General features: G+C 26.5%; 2 protein-coding genes across 2 annotated transcripts; both read right to left on the bottom strand.

Moving 5' to 3' along the window:
- Positions 1 to 17824: 17824 nt before the first annotated feature.
- Positions 17825 to 18208, bottom strand: HO173_000481 (uncharacterized protein; the record flags this gene model as incomplete). The annotated part of the gene is made up of 1 exon (XM_037302430.1): positions 17825 to 18208. The coding sequence occupies one exon, from the start codon at positions 18206 to 18208 to the stop codon at positions 17825 to 17827; it is 384 nt and encodes a 127-aa protein (XP_037171009.1).
- A 399-nt stretch (positions 18209 to 18607) lies between these two features.
- HO173_000480 (uncharacterized protein) lies at positions 18608 to 19867 on the bottom strand (the record flags this gene model as incomplete). Its single annotated transcript, XM_037302429.1, has 1 exon — positions 18608 to 19867. The coding sequence occupies one exon, from the start codon at positions 19865 to 19867 to the stop codon at positions 18608 to 18610; it is 1260 nt and encodes a 419-aa protein (XP_037171008.1).
- Positions 19868 to 21192: the final 1325 nt, after the last annotated feature.

Raw genomic sequence — 21192 nt, 5'->3', positions numbered from 1 at the left:
AGCTAATTAATACTCTTAATAAAGATATCTATAAACGTTCTAAAAAGCTAATAATATTTATAAGTTCTCTTTATAATTAATCTAATTATCGCTCTAATATAATCTTCTTCTCTATTTTATTAAATTTAAATAATATTAATAAACTTATAGTAACTTAAGTAAGAGTATTTAAATAATAAAACTCTCTAATACTCTTTAGTTATTTAATTTAAAAATCGCGATAATTTAATAATATAACCTTTTAAGAATAATAATAAATTCTCGCTTTTTTATCTTAATTAAGCGTTTTATAAATATAGATATAACGCTAATAAGAGTCTTTCGCTTTATTAATCTAGATACTAATTAAGAGAAATAATAAGATATTTAAATAGATAAAAGAGTAATATAACTATTATAGAAAAATAAAAAGATATATAATTACTACTTAATATTAAATAATCTAAAAAGCCTTAATAATAAGATTTTAAATAGAAATATATAAAGAGAGATAATTCGTTCTTAAATATATAATAATACTATATTATCTTTTTAGATACGCTATTTATAAGTATACTCGATTATTCTAAAGCTTCTATACTATTTTAATATATAATTATAATTTAATATTAAATAACTTATAAGATCTAGATAAGAAGATTTTAAATAAAAAGATTAAATAAAAGATATTTAACTTGAAGAGTTAATATTTATAATAGATATAAGAATAACGATATAAGTAAAGAAGTAAAAGATAAGATAATTTAGATATACGATAGATAGAGGGATTAAGAGAGATATATATTATTCTTAAATAGATATTTTAAATATCTAAATAATATATAGTATAATTCGACTTTATATTATATTATTTAACTTTGATTATTTAATTTAATTATTAATTAATTCTCTAAATAGATAGAATAAATAATATAATAGAGTTTATTAAATAAAGGTTGACTCGTAAGATCTATTTCTAAATTAGAATCTCTATTAATTCTATAATATTCTTTCTAATATATTCTTCTCTAGAATTATTCTACTTCTTTTAGAATTCTATAATTTAATTAATCTTAGATATAAAATATAAGTCTTTATAAGTTAGCGTCACGTTATCTTTATCTATTTTATCTAAATTATTCTATATTAATATTAATTTAAGAATTTAAATAATATTAATTATCTTATATAACTTAATAATAGAAGAGTCTAACTATAAAAAGATTCGCTTCTTTTTAAAATAAGAGATAAAAAGAGATATCTAATTAAGAGCGCGCTTAATATTCTCTATAATTAAATAAAGCTCGATAAGACCTTTAAGTAATTAAAGAATATCTTTTAGAGAGTCTTTATATCTAATATTTTAAGAGAATAATTAAATAATTATAAATTAGATATAGCTATAAAAATTAATTATATATATATATAGACTTATAAATATAGATGACTAAATAAATAATCTATCTCTATTAATAATATCGATTTTATATTATAATTATATATCTTTAATTAAGCTAGTTTCTATATATATTTAAAAAGAACTATAATTAATACGCTAATATTATCTCTTAATATTATTAAGATTTAGATATTAATTCGCGTTATAATAAATAATATCGATTTCGATATATTTATAAATATATTAAAAGAAGATAAAGTATATAACGCTATAATAGATCGAATTATATATTATATTAATAATAAAGATATTAAGATTAATTATTCTCGAAAGTTTAAGATAATTATATTATCGATATATAAGCGAGATTAGAATTCTATATTCTTTATAATTAAAGAATATTAGATAAATAAATATTTATTTTTTATATATATCTACTATTACTAATACGCGAAGAGATTATTTATCTTAAAAAAAGAAAAAGATAATAAAGATATTAAGAGAAATATATAAAGCGATATAATAGTTTAAGTCGATTATTCTCGCTATTAGCGAAAGAATTTAAAGTTATAATATATATATATATAAGAAATAATTAGATATTTATATTATAATTGTTATATTCTTTAAAACTTAATTAATTTCGAGAAATTCTATAATATAAAAAGTTTATCTTATTAAAATAATCTATAATCTTTACTTTCTCTAAATATCTCTTTATACTTTATATAATATAAGACCTTTATCTTTAATATAGCTAGCGTCTCGCGTTATTTAATAATATTAAACTTAAATAACTTCTAGAAAATTTGTTAATATAAGTTTTCTTTATAGATTATATTTTAATAGACTTCGATTAAAAAAAATATATAATCTTTATTAAATAGAGAGAGATAATATAAAAGACGCTAAAGCTAATATTTAACCTCTATATTCTTATTAATAGAGATTATAAAAAGACGATATTAATTATAATAGAAATATACTATTATATATAAAATAGCTTTAAATTATTAAAAAGAATTATATGTTATTTTTAATAGTTATAAAGTTTATAATAATATTATTATTAATAATTATGTAAATTATAGCTTTATATATAACGCTATCTAAGAAATAAAATATATTATTAATATATCGAAGTAATTATTATCGATAAGTATTTATACTAGAAGATCTATAATTATATATACTAAAATAGATATTATTTATAGAAAAATACTTAAGAATAAAAAAGTAAATAAGAAAGTATAATTAGAGTAATAATATTTAATAATAAATAATAATTAACTTAACGTTAATTATTAATAAAAAATTTATTTAATTCGAATAGAGATTATTAGCGAAAATGTTATTTAGTTTAAATAGAGTATTTAAGTTAAATAGATAGTCGAATTTAAATAGAGATTTGACGCGCTTTAATTTAAATAAGTTAAAAACGCGTTAATTAATAGCCCCCCTTTTTAAGTTAATAACTTTTCTTTATTCTTTTATTTTTTTATCTATTTAAATATATTTACTTTTATATTTTATTTATTATTATCTTTAATGTTTAATATTAATTTTATTCTAACTTTTAATAATAATAGAAGATTTATAATACTTTATATTCTACTAAATAAGTCTACTATGTTTAAATTATAGAGATTATAAAAACTTTAAAATAGAATATAAAAAAGAGAATAGCGATAAAGAGAGCTAAAAACGCTAGAAGAGAGAAGAAAGCTAAGAAGATAGAAAATATAAATTATAGTCTACTTATTCGCGAAGATATTATTAATTATATATTAATAGAAAGCGAGTAAAATAAAGAAGATTAATAAGAGAAAAAGATGCGTTAAAGAATATAGATAGATAGATTCTAGATCGTCTAAACGTTATAGAATATATAAGCTTAAGAAGAGTATATATATAGTATCTAATTACGACGATAATAAATTCTTAAATAACTCTATTAGTTTAGAGAAGATAAAGAAGTTATTAATAATTATAATTATTATATATAATGAAGCTCTCTCTTAATATTAATAATACTCTCTTAATTTTATATACTATTATAGATATTAGAAAAGATTTCTCTTTTAAAGTTAAAGATAAAGGCGAAGATCGTAAACTCGATATATTCTTATTTAATCTATATCTTCTATCGAGTTAATATCTTAATAGAAAGCGATAGAAAAACTTTTATTTAAATCTCGATTAAGTATTAAGATTATTAAATCTAAAATAAAGAATAATAATATTAATTATTAGTTAATTAGTTTTAAAATTAAGTAATATTAATATAAACTAGCTAATATAAACTATAGAATTTAAAATAATTCTTATTAGCGATAAAGAATTAGAATTAATAAAGCGAAGTAAGAATATACTATATAATTAAATATCTAGATTAATAAATATATACTAAGTCGAGATAGAAAATAACTTATTAAGAGAAATTGTCTTTATAATAACGAAAGCTAGAGTACTTTATATAAGAGCTTTAATATAAGAATAAGTATATATTCTAAGTATAGTAGAATAATAACTAAATCGCTATAAATAATTTGATATTAAAAAGTATTACGTTAAATAGAGTCGTTAGACGCTATTATATTAAAGTCGCATTATTAATATATAGCTCGTTTAAGCCTTTTATTAATATATCTATTAAATAAAATAAGAGAAATTTAAAGCTTTATTAATGTCTCTAATAATATTAAATTATATATTATTAATAGATTAGAATAAAGAAAGATATATAGATTATACTTTATAAGATAACTTAAATAAAGATAATCGTTAGATCGCGCTTTAAGATAATTTAATATAATAAGAAAAGCGCGATTATAATATTAAGAAAGAGTATCTTAATATATTTGAGATGATAAGAGTTATCTTATTTATAATAATTATAATTAATAAAGATCTTAAATATCTAAATCTTTAAGAGCTAAGTTCTTAGTTAAAGTATTATATTAACGCGCTTAGTTAAGTAATAATTAAAATATAAAAAGAATTAAAGATAATAACTCTATAAGAATACTCGATTTATATAAAGTATCGATAATTAATCTATATATTTTCGAGGCGAAGAAAGATATTAATATCTCTTAACTAATTATTATTATTAATACTTTAAGCTCTTTCTAATAAGAATATAGCTTTTCGAACTATATAGGCGATTTTCGTTTAACTCTAATAAAGAAAATTCGAGATATTATTTAATCTTATCTTAAGGTCTATATAACGTTATCGCTTAAAGATATAAAGACGATAGTTAGCGACTTATTAGTCGACCTTTAATTTATATATCGAAGATTTATAAAATAAATAGAATATAATATATTTTATAAAATTTAGATTAATTAACTTCTTTAGCTAATAGTCTCTAGAATAAAAATACTTCTTATTTTAATTAATAGTTATATTATTATATAAAATTTTCTTTTATAGTAAGAGAGTATTTCTCGAATTTAGATAAAGAAGTAAGTATCTTTAATTACTCTTATTCGATAATATTATAATTCTTATAATAATCGCCCTTTTATTATAATCTAAAGAACTATAATTCTAGATATTTTTATATTAAAAGATAAAATAATAAGAAAGTCGAAGATAAGCTCTTTACTATTATTTCACTACTTATATAATTATAATACTTCTTAGAAATATATAAGTATATTAAGAAGTTCTAAAGAGATATAAGATAATAGAAAAGACTTATTATATATTATATATTACGATAGCGTATTCTAAAGATATATTTTAGATTAATAAGAAAGATATAGAGATCTCTCTAAATTAAATAACTCTATATAAGAATTCGCTAAATAATATTATCGAGAAATCGAGCTTCGTAAGCGCCTTAAGAGAAGTTATACTAAGATTCGCTAATATTAAATTATTTAAGAGATTAAATTTAAGTCTAATCGAAGATAATAAGAGAATCTCGCGAGTTATTAAGAAATAATTAATATATAAAATAATTAAATAGAAAGAAATCGATTTAATAAATAATAATTAGAACTTAAATCTCTCTAAGCTCGAAGTATAAATACTTCGCGTCTCGATAAGTAGAGAGAATAAATAAAAAAGATTAAACTTTAATATATCGTCTATAGCTTTACTATAGCGAATAAGAAAAGAGATAATCTATAAAGAGAATAAGTATTTATAAATTAATAAAGTTATATTAAATAAAAAGAAAAAATATAAAGAATATATAGCGTAGTAAATAGAATAGAAAGAGTTAGTCTCTTTATCTACTAGGCGAATTAAATAAGAATTAATAAAGAATTAAATACCGCTATAGCGCTTAAAATTTTAATTATTTAAAAATCTATATCTTAGAGATTATAAATATTATTAATATTATAATAAGATATCGCGATAAATCTTAAATCGATAACTTTTATTAGATATCTAGAGGTATCGAGTTTAATTCGAATTAAATACTCTAGAGACGTTATTATAATCGACGATATCGTTTAATTTAAATACGCTATAAATATTAATATTACTAGCGAGACTAGCTAATCTAGAATTTTTATAGATATTATTATAATTAATAATACTATTTAGCTCGAATAATCTCGAAAATCTTCTTAATATATATTTAATTAGTCGAATTAAACTTTTTAATAGATATTATTATTATTAATAATATTATTTATCTTAAATAATTTAAAAAATCTATCTTACGTATAGTCTCTCGAATTTTTAAATATATACTATTAAATTAATAGCTTATAGTCGCTTTAAAATCTAATTAACTCGAATAAATACTATCTTAGCTTACTAAACGCGAAGTTTACTATATTTAATTACTAAACTAACGAAAAGAATTAAATATAATAAAAGTCTCTTAATAGACTAAATCGTACTAAATCGTACTTATATTAAAATGAAAAAGAAACTTTTTAGATTTATAGATGTAGTAGACTTACTAATATATTATCTAATAACTCTTTATCGTCGATCTCTTAATTCTTTATAAAAGCTACTTCTTATACTTAATGATAGTAAAGCGATAACTTTATATTATTAAGTTTTTAGTCATTTACGCCATCTATCTTATAAGCCTCTTTAATATTTCTATTAAAAGTTATAATCGATTTCAAGATATGATTCTTTTTGGCTACGGTATCTTTTTTACGCGATAAGTATTTTCTATTTATAAATATGCCTAGAAATAGATAGTACTTCTCGATTAAGGTTCGTATCTTAGATATTTATATTCGTTAGATATACGTTTTTCTTCGAATCTTCCTTCTTATTAGCTTTAATATTTCTATCAAATTTACTCTTATCTTTCTTTCTTAACTTTTTAACTTTTTCTTCTTTAATCTTACGAATAATATCTTAAATTCCCGCTATTATATTAAATTCTTACTTTTAATTTAATTTATATTAAGTTCGTTTATAGCTATTATTTAGCTTATAATACTATAAGATCCGAGAATCCAAGATCTTATTTTATACTCTCGATATGTATACGCAATTAATATTATCGCTTAAAATTCTTTATTAAAGTAATTACCATTACGCCCTAAGCGTTCCTTTACTCACTTATATTTAATACTTCTCTCTTCTCTTATACGCGTAATAGATATAGTCGATTTTACGATCTAGATCTCGAATCTTAGACTTTACGTAGAGTTAAAATAATGCTTTATAGTAATTAAATATAAATTTCTAATTCCCGATATTTAATTGAATTTTAAGCGTACTTTTATAAATTAGAAAGAAATATTTATCAATAGATCTTTATTCTCGATATCTTTATCTTATTAAATATCTTTATAGATAAAGCTATTGACGATATAAGAATATAGAGATAATAGAAATTTTATACTCTCGTAGATTGTCTTAATAAGCTTTCGTAGAAAAAATCCATATTTATAAATTATTCGAATTCTTATTCAATTTATAAACGCGTTTTATAGTTCGACTATATTCCATTTATATAGGTTAATACTAAGTGCTATCTCTTTCTTAGCGATCTCCTCATCGATAATATAGATTATATTTAGATTCTTACTCTTGATTTAATTTATATTAAGGTTATTTATAGTTATTATTTAGCTTACGATACTTTAAAGTTCGAGAATTCGAGATCTTATATTCCGTATTGAAATTATTAGCTATATATTTATTCGAATAAGAAGTTCTCGCTAATAAAGGAAATATAAAGAGATCGTTATTAGAAGAATAAATTTATACGTTTTTTGATAATTAGAAAGATAATTAGAATTCTATTTTATATTAAATATCTTAACTCTCTTCTATCTAAGTAAAGCACTTTTAACTATCTTATTCTTATTATTTACGTACTTCCTTTTATTATATATTAACGTATTATTCATATAAGCTTTATATCTTTAATTATTAATATAACTCTTTTATTATAAATAGTGTAGAGATTATTAATTATATAATTTATTAATAGAATAACGACTTAATAGAAAGCTAATATATAATGAAATTTCGATATTAGAGTCGCTTCGATAGCTTCTTATAACGCATTTAATATAGAAGCCTAAATTCGTATAGTATAATAAGATGGCAATATCGTATTAACAATCTCTTATATTATACGAGCGAAAGGTCTTTTTAAAAGAAGTAAATTAGTTAATTTCTAATATCTTTTAATCTCTCGTAAAGTAATAGCTAAAATATTATTAATTATATATACGTATTACTTGTTAATATATTATATTACTATACTTACTTTCTTACTTTTAATATCGATTTTTAGTCTTTATAAGTGAAGACCTTAATATACTCTTTCTTATAATCTTTATATCGGGAGCGCGAATAACTAAAGGTTTATTCTATTCGATTTTTTTCGTAATTATCTTTTTATAACTAAAAGACTTTAAAATTTTCTTTTAACTTAAAACCTTAATATGAAGATTAAACGGGCGATTATCCGGCTAATTATTTATATTATTAAGAAGATTATTAAGATTTATATTATCTTTTAAATAAATCGACTTAATATGTAAATCGACGTCGCTATCTCTATATAACGGTGATATAATAGAATTACTATTAAAATTAACAATTATCAACGATATATTATTATTAAGTTAGATTAAGACGAATAAGATAAAATAGTTATAATATAAAATATTAATAAGAGAAAATATTTAAGATATTAAGAAAGAAAGAAAGAGAGAATTTCTACTTATAGTTTTAATATTTTAAAATCTATCTAGTATTATACTAGCGAAGTCTATTAAATTTAATCTATTAAATTACGCTATATAATATAATAATTATACTTTTAATTATTATTATAATTATACTAGTTAACTCTAAAGAAACTAATCTTTTAACTAGAAGATTTATATCTAGATATTTAATAACTATATATTAAAATATACTTACTTCAAATTCTAGATATAAATATCTTTACTCTTAGACGAGATAAAAAAGCTATAGATTTAAGACCGGATATTGCTAAAAGTCGCCTACTATTTTCTATCGTATTTCAGCTATTTACGATTATTAATATACTCGTTAATAAGAAAGATATACTATTACTATGCGAATTTAGTCGCGATATTAATAATAATTATAGAAACTAAAGTTATTAAATATAGAAATACCCGTTAATAAGAAAGACGTACTATTGTTATGCGAATTTGATCGCGATACTAATAATAACTATAGAAACTAAAGCTATCGAATATAGGAATACTCGCTAATAAGAAAGACGTGCTATTACTATATGAATTTAGTCGCGATATTAATAGTAATTATAAGAACTAAAGCTATTAGATATAGAAATACCCGTTAATAAGAAAGGCGTATTATTATTATATAAATTTAATCGCGATACTAGTAGTAATTATAAGAATTAAAACTATTAGATATAGGGATATAACCTTCGATTTAATATAGATTTTAGAACGAGAAGCCTCTTTTATTAAAGCAGTAGCATTTTTATAAGCGTATATCTATATTTAAATTAATTTAAGAAGTTTTATTCTATAAATATAAAATATATAAAGTTATTAGATTAAGTATAATAGTTAAATATTATTAATTAAGCGTAATAAGTAGAATAATAATTAGAATATCTTATCCTCAACTTAGAATAGTTTTTCTTTTATTTATTATATATTTTCTTTTTATAAAAACTATATCTAGACTTTAATAATACTATATTATTATTTATAAGCTTATATTTTATTATAATTATTTAAGAAGCTATATATCTTTTAATTATAAAGTAATTCTTTTTATATAAAATATATATAATTAAGTCGCTAGATATTAGTTAGTAATTTTCTTTATTTATAATTACTAGAGAGTAAATTATATTATTAAAATTACTCGCTAATTTTATCTTTATAGCTTCTTAAAGTATATATAATATAGAGGTTTAAATTCGAAGCGAATTAATCGATTTTAGAGCTATATAAATTAAGATCTTCTTTATTACTCGAGCGAATATAATTTAAAAAATAATTAAATTTATTAATTTCTACTATCCGCGGATTTTCTTTAATATATAAGCTTTTAAAGTTTAATTAGTAATAATATAATTAGTATATATAATTAATTTACTATTTAATTTAGATATACGTATATTAATATAACTACGCACTTTTCTTATTTATAATTATACTTTTTAAACTTCGCGTATAATCTTCTAATCTTCGCCTTTATAAAGTCTTATCTTTACTTTACTTCGATAATTTAGATAAATCTAAATTAGTAGTTAGTAAATTATTAATAATTTTCTAAGCTTTTATAATTATTAAGTTAATAACTTTAATAGATAATAATACTATATATTAACGAACTATAATTAATATTATAATTAATTATTATATTAAAAGATATAGCGCTATTAAGCGTATATTTTTACTTTATAAAAATAATACTATTAATTTAATTTAACTATAGAGTATAGAGAAAATAATTTTATTTTCTTTAGATATAGATAGTATTATAATAAATAAGTATATTATAATATAAATACTATAATAATAGAAAGAATTTTTAAGAAAGAAGAGAGTAAATTAGAAAAGAATAATATTAAATATTTATTATTAAGCTAACTAATATTATATAACTAAAATCTTATTAGAATAAAATGCTATTTAAAGATAAATTAAGTCTAAACATTAATTAGAAAGCTAACTAGAAAAAGAAATTGACTTCTTATCTATAAATCTAAAAAGTTCCTTTTCCGCACGATTTTCGCCGAGTCCGCATTATAAGCACGATTTAGTCTATTTAGTAGACTTTATCTATATTTAACTCTTTTTACTAATTTAATAACTATTCTAATTCTTTTCGCTAGTTCTATTAATTTAGCAACTTTAAAAATTTTTAGTAACTTTAAAAATTTTACGTAATATACTCTAATATACTCTATAGATAAGTATTATTCTATATATATATAATATTAATATATATTATTATTAATATACGTATTATTATACGCTATATTAGAGTATTATCTACGCGATTAATTTTATTAAATTATTTAATTCCGTAGCTAAATTTAAGTTAGCGTTAATATTTATTATTATAGAATCTTATCATCGCAACGTCGATTATTAAAACTTTTCTTTTTTTATACGTATTGCTATTAAACTAATAGAACTAATAAAAAAGATTAAGATAGTTATTAAACCGACGAAATTTAGATAAATTCTAATTAGATTTACTAAATCGATAGAATTTAGACGAATTCTAATTAGATTTACTAATTTAACGAATTTTATAATTTCCGCGATAAACGCGCGATTAGTAATTTCAAATTTTGTAGAAACTTTTCAGATTTATAGATGCTTTTTTAAAATACGTATTATAGAGCTATATATAAGCGCTTCTTTCTATATTTCAAATGTACTTTAGATATTCATAGCTGCATATATACGCCCTCTCTTATATTTCATATATTTCGATATTCTTTATATACGCGATATACTTACTAAAGATAATCTTATTAATTTAATTAATTTCTATTTAATCTCACATTTATTAGTTATAAGAAGAGCTCTTTATTTTAATATTATAACTTTATTAATTCGTTATTCTTAGATATTAGATCGCATATAGCTTATAATTAATTTACTTACTTTCTTCTCTTCTTCTATTATAAAGATAGAAGGAGATATTATTTCTTTTTCGCCTTTATCTATAATAAACTAATTATTATTTTTATAAGATTAAAGATATTGGCTTAAAGATAATATCGCTTAATTAAAAGCGAAGAATACGATATTTTAATATTTTAACGCTTAAGTAAAAGATATTATAATATTACTTAAATGAGAGAGAGTTATATTAATAAAAAAGATATCGATATTTAAAAATAATTTTAACGCGATAAAAGATTTAATTTTTATATATAAAAGATTTAGATAATAACTAGTTTAATTAATTAAATTATTAAAGCGCTTAAATTAGATTTTAATTCTATATTAATATCTAATAAAATAATTTTAATAATTTTAAGATATTAATATATACTTTTATTAATATAATTAGCGATTAGAATATTAATTAAATAGATATAGTTTTTAATTCTAATAATTAAAATAATATAATAGCGAATAAGTACTAGTATTAAAGTAAATAAAGTATATATTATATTAAGTAGAGAAGCGTTAATAGCTAGACTAATTAGAGTTTTAAATTAATAAAATTAAATATTAATTCTATATTAGTGTTATTATATATTTTTAAATATATAGTTATTAATTATAACGTTAATTAGAAAGAATTAATCTTTAATTTAAAATATCGAAAATAATATAGCGATATATTATTAAAATGATATAAGTTATTAAAGTAATATAAGTTTCTATTATAGCGAGAAGATAGAATTTATATATTAAATATTAATCTTATTTTATTTCTAATATTTTATTTATTTATATATCTCTTTTAATTTCTCTTTAAATATCTTAATCTTAAAATATTAACTAGATCTTTATTTAGCGTAGATTTAACTTTCTTAATCGATAATACTTAGTATAAGATATCGATAAGTATATTTCGACGTAAAGATAATAATAAATCTTACTTTCTTTTTAATATTAATAATAAAAAATGATAGATATAGTAATAAATAAAGATAATATAGATTATATAAAATTAATTTAAATTTAATAGCGATTATTAACTTATCTATTAAGGCTTAGAAATTAAGAAATTCTAGAAGTAAATATAATTTAACGAATATATACTTATCGATTTCGAGAAGCTATATATTATTTATCGTTACTATAATAAGATTCTAATTTACTTATTTATAGATTATAAAATAAATAATATAATAGTATATATTAAGTTTAAAGAATATATTAAAAAATCTAATTTAAGTAGTTTATAATAAACGAACCTAGTCGATAGTTATAAAAATTAAATATATTTCTAAATTAGACGATATAGATTATTAATAAATAAAATAATAAATAGAATATCTAGCTTACTATTTACTCTAGAAAAGATAATATTAAGATTCTCTTATAATATTAGAAGATCGAAAGCTTATACGCGAAGACTTCTTAAAATAATTTTATTATTAGATTGTAAATATTAGTATTTTATTTATAGTTACTAATAATTCTAAAATATTATAACTCTTATATTATCTCGATTTTAATATATAATTAAAGTTAATATTTATTATAAAGAATTAGCTAATAAGAAAAGCTATAGAGTTAGAGATAAGATTATTAAAGAATTTACTAGTTAATAATATTAAAGTCTCTCTAATTTTAAATTATTAATTATTTTATAATCGCTAATTATTTATAATAATTTTAATTTTTTTTATTAATATTAATTAGTAATAATATAAGATTCTTATAGACTTTAAGTATATCGAAGATAAATATACTAGCTAGAAACTTATAAGTATTATTAATTTAATTTTTATAGAATATAAGATTTAATTTTATATATTTAGATTTATAACTAATAACGCTAATAATAATAGTATACTCTTTAATAATTTAATTACTTATCTTTCTATTTTCGTAATAAATAACTCGCTTAATATTAAAGAATTTAAATTCTTAGATTATTTATAATATATTCTCTATATAGCGTATATTATTTAATTAATCTTAAAAAAACTTCTAGATAATATTAGAGTTACTTTAATAAATAAGAAATTTTAAAAAAGCTAGAGATAATAAAGAAGATAAGAATTAAGTTTAAGTAAATATAATTAACTTATCGATAACTCTAATAAAGATATAATATTTCTTATTATTATTCTAATTATTATATTATTAATTATATTAAGATTTAAAAATTATTATATATATTAATACTAGCGGTTAATATAAAGAGATCTTTTTTATACTATAAGTTAAACGACTTTAAGATAAAAATATTTTAATATTAAATAAATATTAATCTTTTAAAAAAAGTAATATTATTAGAGACGCTCTTTTAAGCTCTTTTAAAATATTAAGACTCGCTAAGATTTAATTTATTAGATATTAATTTACGCTCTACTTCTTTATATTAATATTATATACTTTTTAAAAAATAGATTAATTATCTACTTAAAATTAAATAATAAAAAATAATTATAAATAAAAATTATAGTCTAGATATTTAAATAATTTTTAATTAATTTCTAATAGATTTAATATTTAATTTAGCTTATTAGATTTTTTTATAAATTTATAAAGTTAATAAGTAAAGAAAAAGAAGCTATAATTTACTATATCTTTAATATCTATAATTATCTATTTAACTATATAGATAAAAAGCTTAGAAAATTAAGAAGAAAGAGAGTTTTTTAGAAAAAAGAATTTTTTAAAGCTTTTAAGATAACTCGCTGAGAAATTAGCTATCTATTATAGTTAAACTTAATTAAATTTAGACTATCTATATAAATAAATTACACTTTTATATTTAAATTATAATAATATAAAGTTAAAGAAATTAAATTAAAAGATTAATATTAGAGAGAAGCTATAGATAAAGATCTATTAGAAAACGCTTAAAAAGATATTTTAAAATTATTAAAATATTAATATAAGTAGTTAATTATAAAGAGCTAAGCGAATAAATTAATTAAATAAAAATACGCTTAATTAAGCGATAAAATTTAAGATTAAGAATTTAAATAATAAGAATAAATATAATTAGCTTTAATAATATAGAAGAAATAATAAGTCTTCTAATTATTATTCTAATTATAATCTTACTTCTAATTTTTATAAAACTTCTTTTAATAATCTAGCGAATCTCTCGATTTTAGAGTAATAAAAGAAATTAAAATCTAAATATATTATAGTCGCTTAAATAACTCGTAATATTCTTTATTCTCTCGCGAGGGCTATTATATATAAGCGGTGTTTTTTAATAACTAAAAGATATTATAATACTTAGAAGTATTATTTATTAGCGATATTTCGTATTTTAATAATAATTCTTTATATAAAATATTAAGAAAATAAGCTTAAATAAATTAGATTTAATCTTAAAGAAGATCTTAGTATATCGAATTAGATTAAAAGAGCTAATAGTACTTTATATAAAAACTTAGTTAATATTTATAATAATTATATTAACGAAGATAATAAGCTTACGAAAAGTACTTCGATAAATCTAATATTTATAAATTTATTAAGATATATTATTAATACTCTATAATATATAAAGAGATAATTAACGGGCTTATAATTAGAGAGAGTTAATAATAATAGATTTAATCTCGAAGAAGAGATCTAAAGTAACTCAAAAAGCGAATCTATCTATAAATAATTAATAAGTTTAATTAAATAGAGATAGACTTAGAGTATTTAAAAGAATCGAGATAAAATAGAATAAAAAAGTAAATTAGAGTTCGAGAGAAGGATAAATATAAAGTTTATTAAGCTTATTTAACGCGTTAAGACGAATATATAAATAGAGATAATTATAGAATTTTATTCTTATAATATTTAAAGATTTAAAATTTAGAATATTCTTTTATATTATAATTTTAAGAAGAAGAATAGAGACGCTTATAGTTTTAATTATTATTCTAATTATTAATATTAATAAAAAGATAAATAGCTATATTAAATTACTCTTTATATTCCCTCTCTCTTAATAAAGAAGAATAAATATATTCTATATATCTTAGTCGAATTATTCTATAAATATAGAAATCTTAGTAAGAATATTTTATATATATATTATTTTATAATATAATCTTATAGATATACTATATCGTTAAATATCCCGCTAAGATCCCGAACTTATATTAGAAAAATGATATGATATTCGACTCTATCTATATTATATTCGAGTACGATATAATATTACTTAATATAAAATATTCTATAAAATATATTATATCTTTCCGGCTAGTATTAATATAGCTTAGAATAAAAGTAGAGAGTAGACTACTTTTATCGAATATATATCCGCGAATAAAAGACTTCTTTCTTTATTTATTATCTTTAAATACATTCAGCTCGGTAAGTAGCCGTACCCCGGCAGTTGGGGAATTGCGTGGAGATCTTCTGCTGATCATTTATTTTGGTGACAAGCGACAACGACATGCCTTCCTCTCTTCCAATAACGTCTGATGTACCTGTAATCTGTATCTATATCTGTCCTTTTCATTGGCAAGGATACTGCTCGGCTAGAGGAAAGATCAAGAAAGAAAAAAGAAAAAGAAAAAAAGGAAAAAAAGGAAAATGGTCGTCATCAGTACCAGTGTCATAAGTCACCGTTAATAGAATTCTAGCGCACTTGTCGTCACATCGCCGATGGATATGTTCTACTGGTTCACACTTGCCATGATGTAGTTGTTTCCTCCCTTATCTTTCGCCAAGTGCATCTCTCTTTACCCAAATAAGCAGGATTCGGCGACAGTACTGTCAAGGCTAGGCCGTCTCTGCAACATCGCCTGTTTGCCCTGCCTCCTCATTGGACCTCAAAGGAGAAGGGTCTCTCGTCGCCATGATGCAAATAGAAGGAGGAAAAGTCACAAGCTCGCCACACAGGACCTGACGTGACTCCGTTGCTTGAATTGAGGCTGCGAGTCTTGACTCTGACTTCTTCTGTCGTTGCAGTAAGCCATGGTTGCAGTAATGTCTTCTTCGAAGTACAGCGCGACCTTCGACATCTCATCTACAGAGAAGCCTTGGCAGACTAGGTACAGCACATTGTACAGAAGCATGAAACGCTAGCGCATTCAGAAGCGGATAAAGCGCTGGGGTTGTTGCTGACATGTAGAGAAGCGCGTGAGGATCGAGTTCAGATCATTCAGGCATGTGAGTGCAGTCTAATTAGACAGGACAAAGCGGCCATCGTGAGGCGCATCCAATTCCTTTCTACTTACGTATATCTTGCACAGCTCAAACAAAAGCTTTAGAGTTTTGACAGCACCTACTCATCTAGCTACTCGGAAGCCATCACATTTTTCTACTCAACCATCACAGTCTTCTCCCTCCAGTCTCACCGTGATACACCTCTCCAGCATCATCTCCCCCAATCGCGTTGACTCCATCACCTCAATCAATAACAACTGGCGATTCGTGTTCCCGCAGTACAATTGGCACATCCACCATCGAGACACGTATGACGAAAGTTGATATTTGATAGACGAGGAAATGCAAGGGTTGGAGGAAGTTATTTTTAGCACGGAAAGTCGCGGCTCGCTTGCCTCGGTGATGGAGGAGTCGGTCAAGGACAAGAGAGGTTTGGATGTTGCACAGCTTGAGTTTCGTACCTACACTGGAGGAGAATCTTACAGGCATGGAATGTGATAGTAAAAGCCCTGCATCAGACATTGGCTGGTCAGTGATCGCCCGTCTATCTGAAATTTCTCTTTGAGTACCAGCACACTCTCTACAGCCGAATTATGATAGCATTACGTCTCCGATCCCTTCCTGGCGGATCTTTTCCCCAGAACCGGGGAGGGTAATGAGGTGGATACGTGCATTGATGCTGGCGCAGTTCTCGACCAGTTCGTCATGGAATATCGCAGTCATATCGTGCATCTGAACTGTCTTCTTCGCGGAAGCTAAATTCATATAGGCGCTCGACATGTGCCGAGGACACTGCTACAACCTCATCTTGACCGAGCGCATGGTCGTAACGAGCGTACCTCCACTAGGAAGTAGATAATCCGACTCCCACTGCCATACCTAATGAGATTCCGAGCCCACAAGGTCGAAGCTGTTGCTATTGATTCCTCAAAATTCTCCGGGAAATCACAGGTCGCCGGCAGATCGTGATACACAAAGCCAGTAATGGTCGTGCCGAAGCTGGAAGTGCACGAATGACGCGAAGAGAAGCAATCAAAGAGCGAAGACACTTGCCAGGGGTCCATTCAAGAGTACGGCGACGCTGATCAGACCGTCGACTCGCACGTTTCCGCTACGAAAAGAAGGCGCCCTGGTGAGACATCCCTGATCCGGCAGCACGGCTCACCGATCAGAGCGGCAGTAAGTCAGTGGGTGGATGAGGGACCTAGGTCAGAAGAACCAGGCACCCTAGACGAGACAGAACGAAGTACTCGTGAATCTCCTCAATGACACTGTTATCCAAAGAACCAGAATAGCCCCCGTCCTCCTCAACGACCGGTCTCACATACGTTGCGGAGCCTACCCCACCACGATGACCGCCATGCCCTGTCTCGCCAGCTCTCCCCGGTCGCCGCAACAGCTCCGAATCCATCCAACCCAAAAAATCCATAGTTGGGTCTGGGTGAGGCTCAACAATGGCCACGAAGCCCACGGCGCCGGGCTCTAATCCCCGTGTCCTCGATTCGAAAGATGGTTGGGCGGGCCGCTGAAGTGTTGATGCTGTTGAAAATCTCACGGTCGGGTCGATCAGTTCATGTAGGACCTGCATGACCCAGCTCCGTGGTTTACGAATCAGAGTTGCAGGATAGATAGAGGCGAATCCAAAAAAGGGACAGTCGGAGCGGTACCGATTTTCACATGAACCGAGGAATTTTTTTTGGGGCTTTTTAACCGTCAAATCGTATCGTCTCTTTCTTACTCGTAGGGGGTTGAAGCCCAAAGTCGACGCAACGATATAATTTTCCAGCGCCTTAGTTTGTAATTTCTTTTTCATTGGACAAGACCACGTTCAAGAGCAGGGGAGCGATGAAAAAGCAATGCTACATTACGGCGATACCAGCCTCTTATCTGAGCCGTGAACGCTCCCAGCAATGCGAGTAACAAATAAATGGTATCAATACGCTCAAAATGCTTGAAAGCAATAGCAGTAGTAACATCAAACGTCCGCTTACTCTCCCCTCCCGCTGCCAGCTGCGCTCCCGTTAGGAGTCTCTTCACCTTCTCCTTCATCATCTACAGCCCCGACATGCGGGTCTGGTATCTGAATATCCAGACACAGGTATCCCGTCCTCCTCAACGGTATTGCCTTCACCAGGTCCCCGTCCTCCTTGTCAAGTCCCTTCCTCCCTTTTGCATTCCACTCTTCGATTAGCAACTCCACATCCCGCGCCCTCTTCTTCACGCCCGCAAAGCCCAAATCCTCGTATAGCCAGCCAGTAGCTACGCCTAATACCGCGTCTACCCAAGCTCTCCATCCGTATGGTGAGAATGCTGCTGTGACCCCTTCATTAACATCCTTGATCAAATTTCGAAAATCCGATTCGCTAACCCAGGGACCGAGGACCTCGGGGTATGTGTGGCTGAATGTGGGCGCTAGGTCGCCCTCTATCATCCAATCCCTCGGTATGCGTATTATACGTGTCGTGCTGCGTAGCGGCGACGTGAGAGGTATGTGCGGGTTTGGGTGTGGGTAGCATGGGTGTAAGGGGCCCCAGGCGAGGTTTGACTTGGTAGAGGATGCCTGGTGGCTGAGACGTGGGGTAGAAACACGGGATTGGTGGGGTGGCCGATGGGGTATGCCATATTCAAGATCTTTAGCTGGGGTTGGTGGGCGTTTTGAAGGGCTGTCCGAGTGGAGACTGTGCTGGGAGGGTGTGGGGGTCATTGCACTCTGGGCGAGGCTCAGCCTTTTGGGCAGCGGTGGCGGTCGAAAGTAGAATGGGTGCTCGCCTCGAAGGGACCTAGCGGTTCTGCTGTGCGGAGTTGGATTTCTGCCAGAGCTTAGGGGTCCGACCTGGAGGCTGCTATGGCGTGGGAGATTGCTACGTCGGAGAGGAGCGGCCTTGAAGATCGACGGTTTGGTTAGGAGGGCCAATTGCGGAGCATGGCCTGCTAGCGACAAAGTTGTGGTGGCATCAGAGGGGACAGCTGTCGGAGGCGAACTGACGACCGCCGAGGAATTTACTGGATTCCACAAGGTGTGGGATTTGGAGGCCCGTAGGAGTCTTCCGGAGAAAATCCAGGAGGCTTGTCGCAAAGCCCTTCGAGGGGATTTGTAGACTGGTTGTCGAGGGTTTTCGGCTACTGGATCCTCGACAAAGAGGCGATTCTGTGTCTCGCCCGTCGCGGTCAGTACAGAAGAGTTGTAGGCGGCATTATGGGTCGCCGTCGTTGCGGATCTTGGTTGATCAATGATGATTGGCTGCATGTCTAGCGCGCTCTAGCTGCATATGCCTCGGTGGAGAAAATGCAGGCCTCTTTCTTCCTTTTAAGAAATTCTTCTAAACAATGAACGCTCTCTCTTCAAATTTAATCATTCTCAAGATACTGAAGCATGCTGGATGGGATGGTTGACTTGCTCCAGGATTGTTTGCTTGATTTGAACCATTATTTGAACGTCATCATTTCAGGAAAATGAGACTCATCAACGGAAATGTCCGCCATCCTCAGCCACTCCACGCAGGAACCCATGGTAGAGTCAAATCAAGGAAGTATCACTCGTCTGGCCACTGTCAGCTGCCAGTCCATTTACCAGTGCTTCGAATATGTATACCGGCGTCTGTTTCCGATCTAAAGTACGTGTATGGAGCAGCGTTAGGCCCTGTCATGATCAAAGAGCATGGAGATATCTGGCTTTACGTTGATTGTGCATCGCTATCTGGCACTTCATGCCAAAAGATTTTATTCCCATTATTGAGAATTCACTGCTACGGTCTCACCGCCAACAGAATCACCATCCAGCGCACATAGTTGCTGCAATTTCTTGGCATGCTTACCCATACATCGTCCAATTTTCACGATGCCTCAAATTCGACAGACATTCTTCTAGCATAACTCAAGAGGAGCAAAACAAGATGCTAATGATATTGTCCATATTTTTGTACCATCTCTATTTTTCGCTGACTTGATCGCTGTGACATTCACAGACTTTACCAACTTCGAAGTCGAAAACGTGCACTCCATCAAGGCCTGATTTAGGACGGTCCCTGCATAGGTGCATTTTCCATTCGTCTTCATGCCATCCAACTGCACGGTACAAGGCTCCAAGACCCTAAGTGAAGCCTGAGATTGAACGGCGCAACTAAGATAAGTAGAGTCCAGATCGATATGATCGACTTTGGATGCAGGTATGGCTGGCTATGATCATAGCAACAGTACTTGCCAGTAAGTCGGTTTCGTTTGGAGCTGTTCTTTCGAATCAACCCTTGCCATGGACTGGGAATACCGCACCCCATGTGAAAAGGATATTCTCAATCGAGAAAGCTCATGCACAGAGACGCAAGATAGGGCAGGCGAACGCGGCACAGAGAAGCTCGGCCAATGTATAGACTAAAAAGAAAAAAGCATCCCAGTCTTTGCCAGGTCAGATAGACAATTAAAGGGTTGATGTAAGAAGCAGACCTGCTCATGATCGTGGGTAATTCTAACCTGGCCGTGAGCATCCGACACACCTTCAGTATCCTGGAGATTTATTGTTGCTCACGCACCACACTCGGGAGTACAGGCGCTTTATATGTGCAATGCCATGTGTAG

This window comes from Letharia columbiana, assembly GCF_014066305.1.
Source record: "Letharia columbiana isolate WasteWater2 chromosome Unknown Sc0000000_s0, whole genome shotgun sequence".
NCBI classification, from domain to species: Eukaryota; Fungi; Ascomycota; class Lecanoromycetes; order Lecanorales; family Parmeliaceae; genus Letharia; species Letharia columbiana.
The sequence above is the reverse complement of the archived record's forward strand: the minus strand, read 5'-3'. Positions and strand labels throughout refer to the sequence as shown.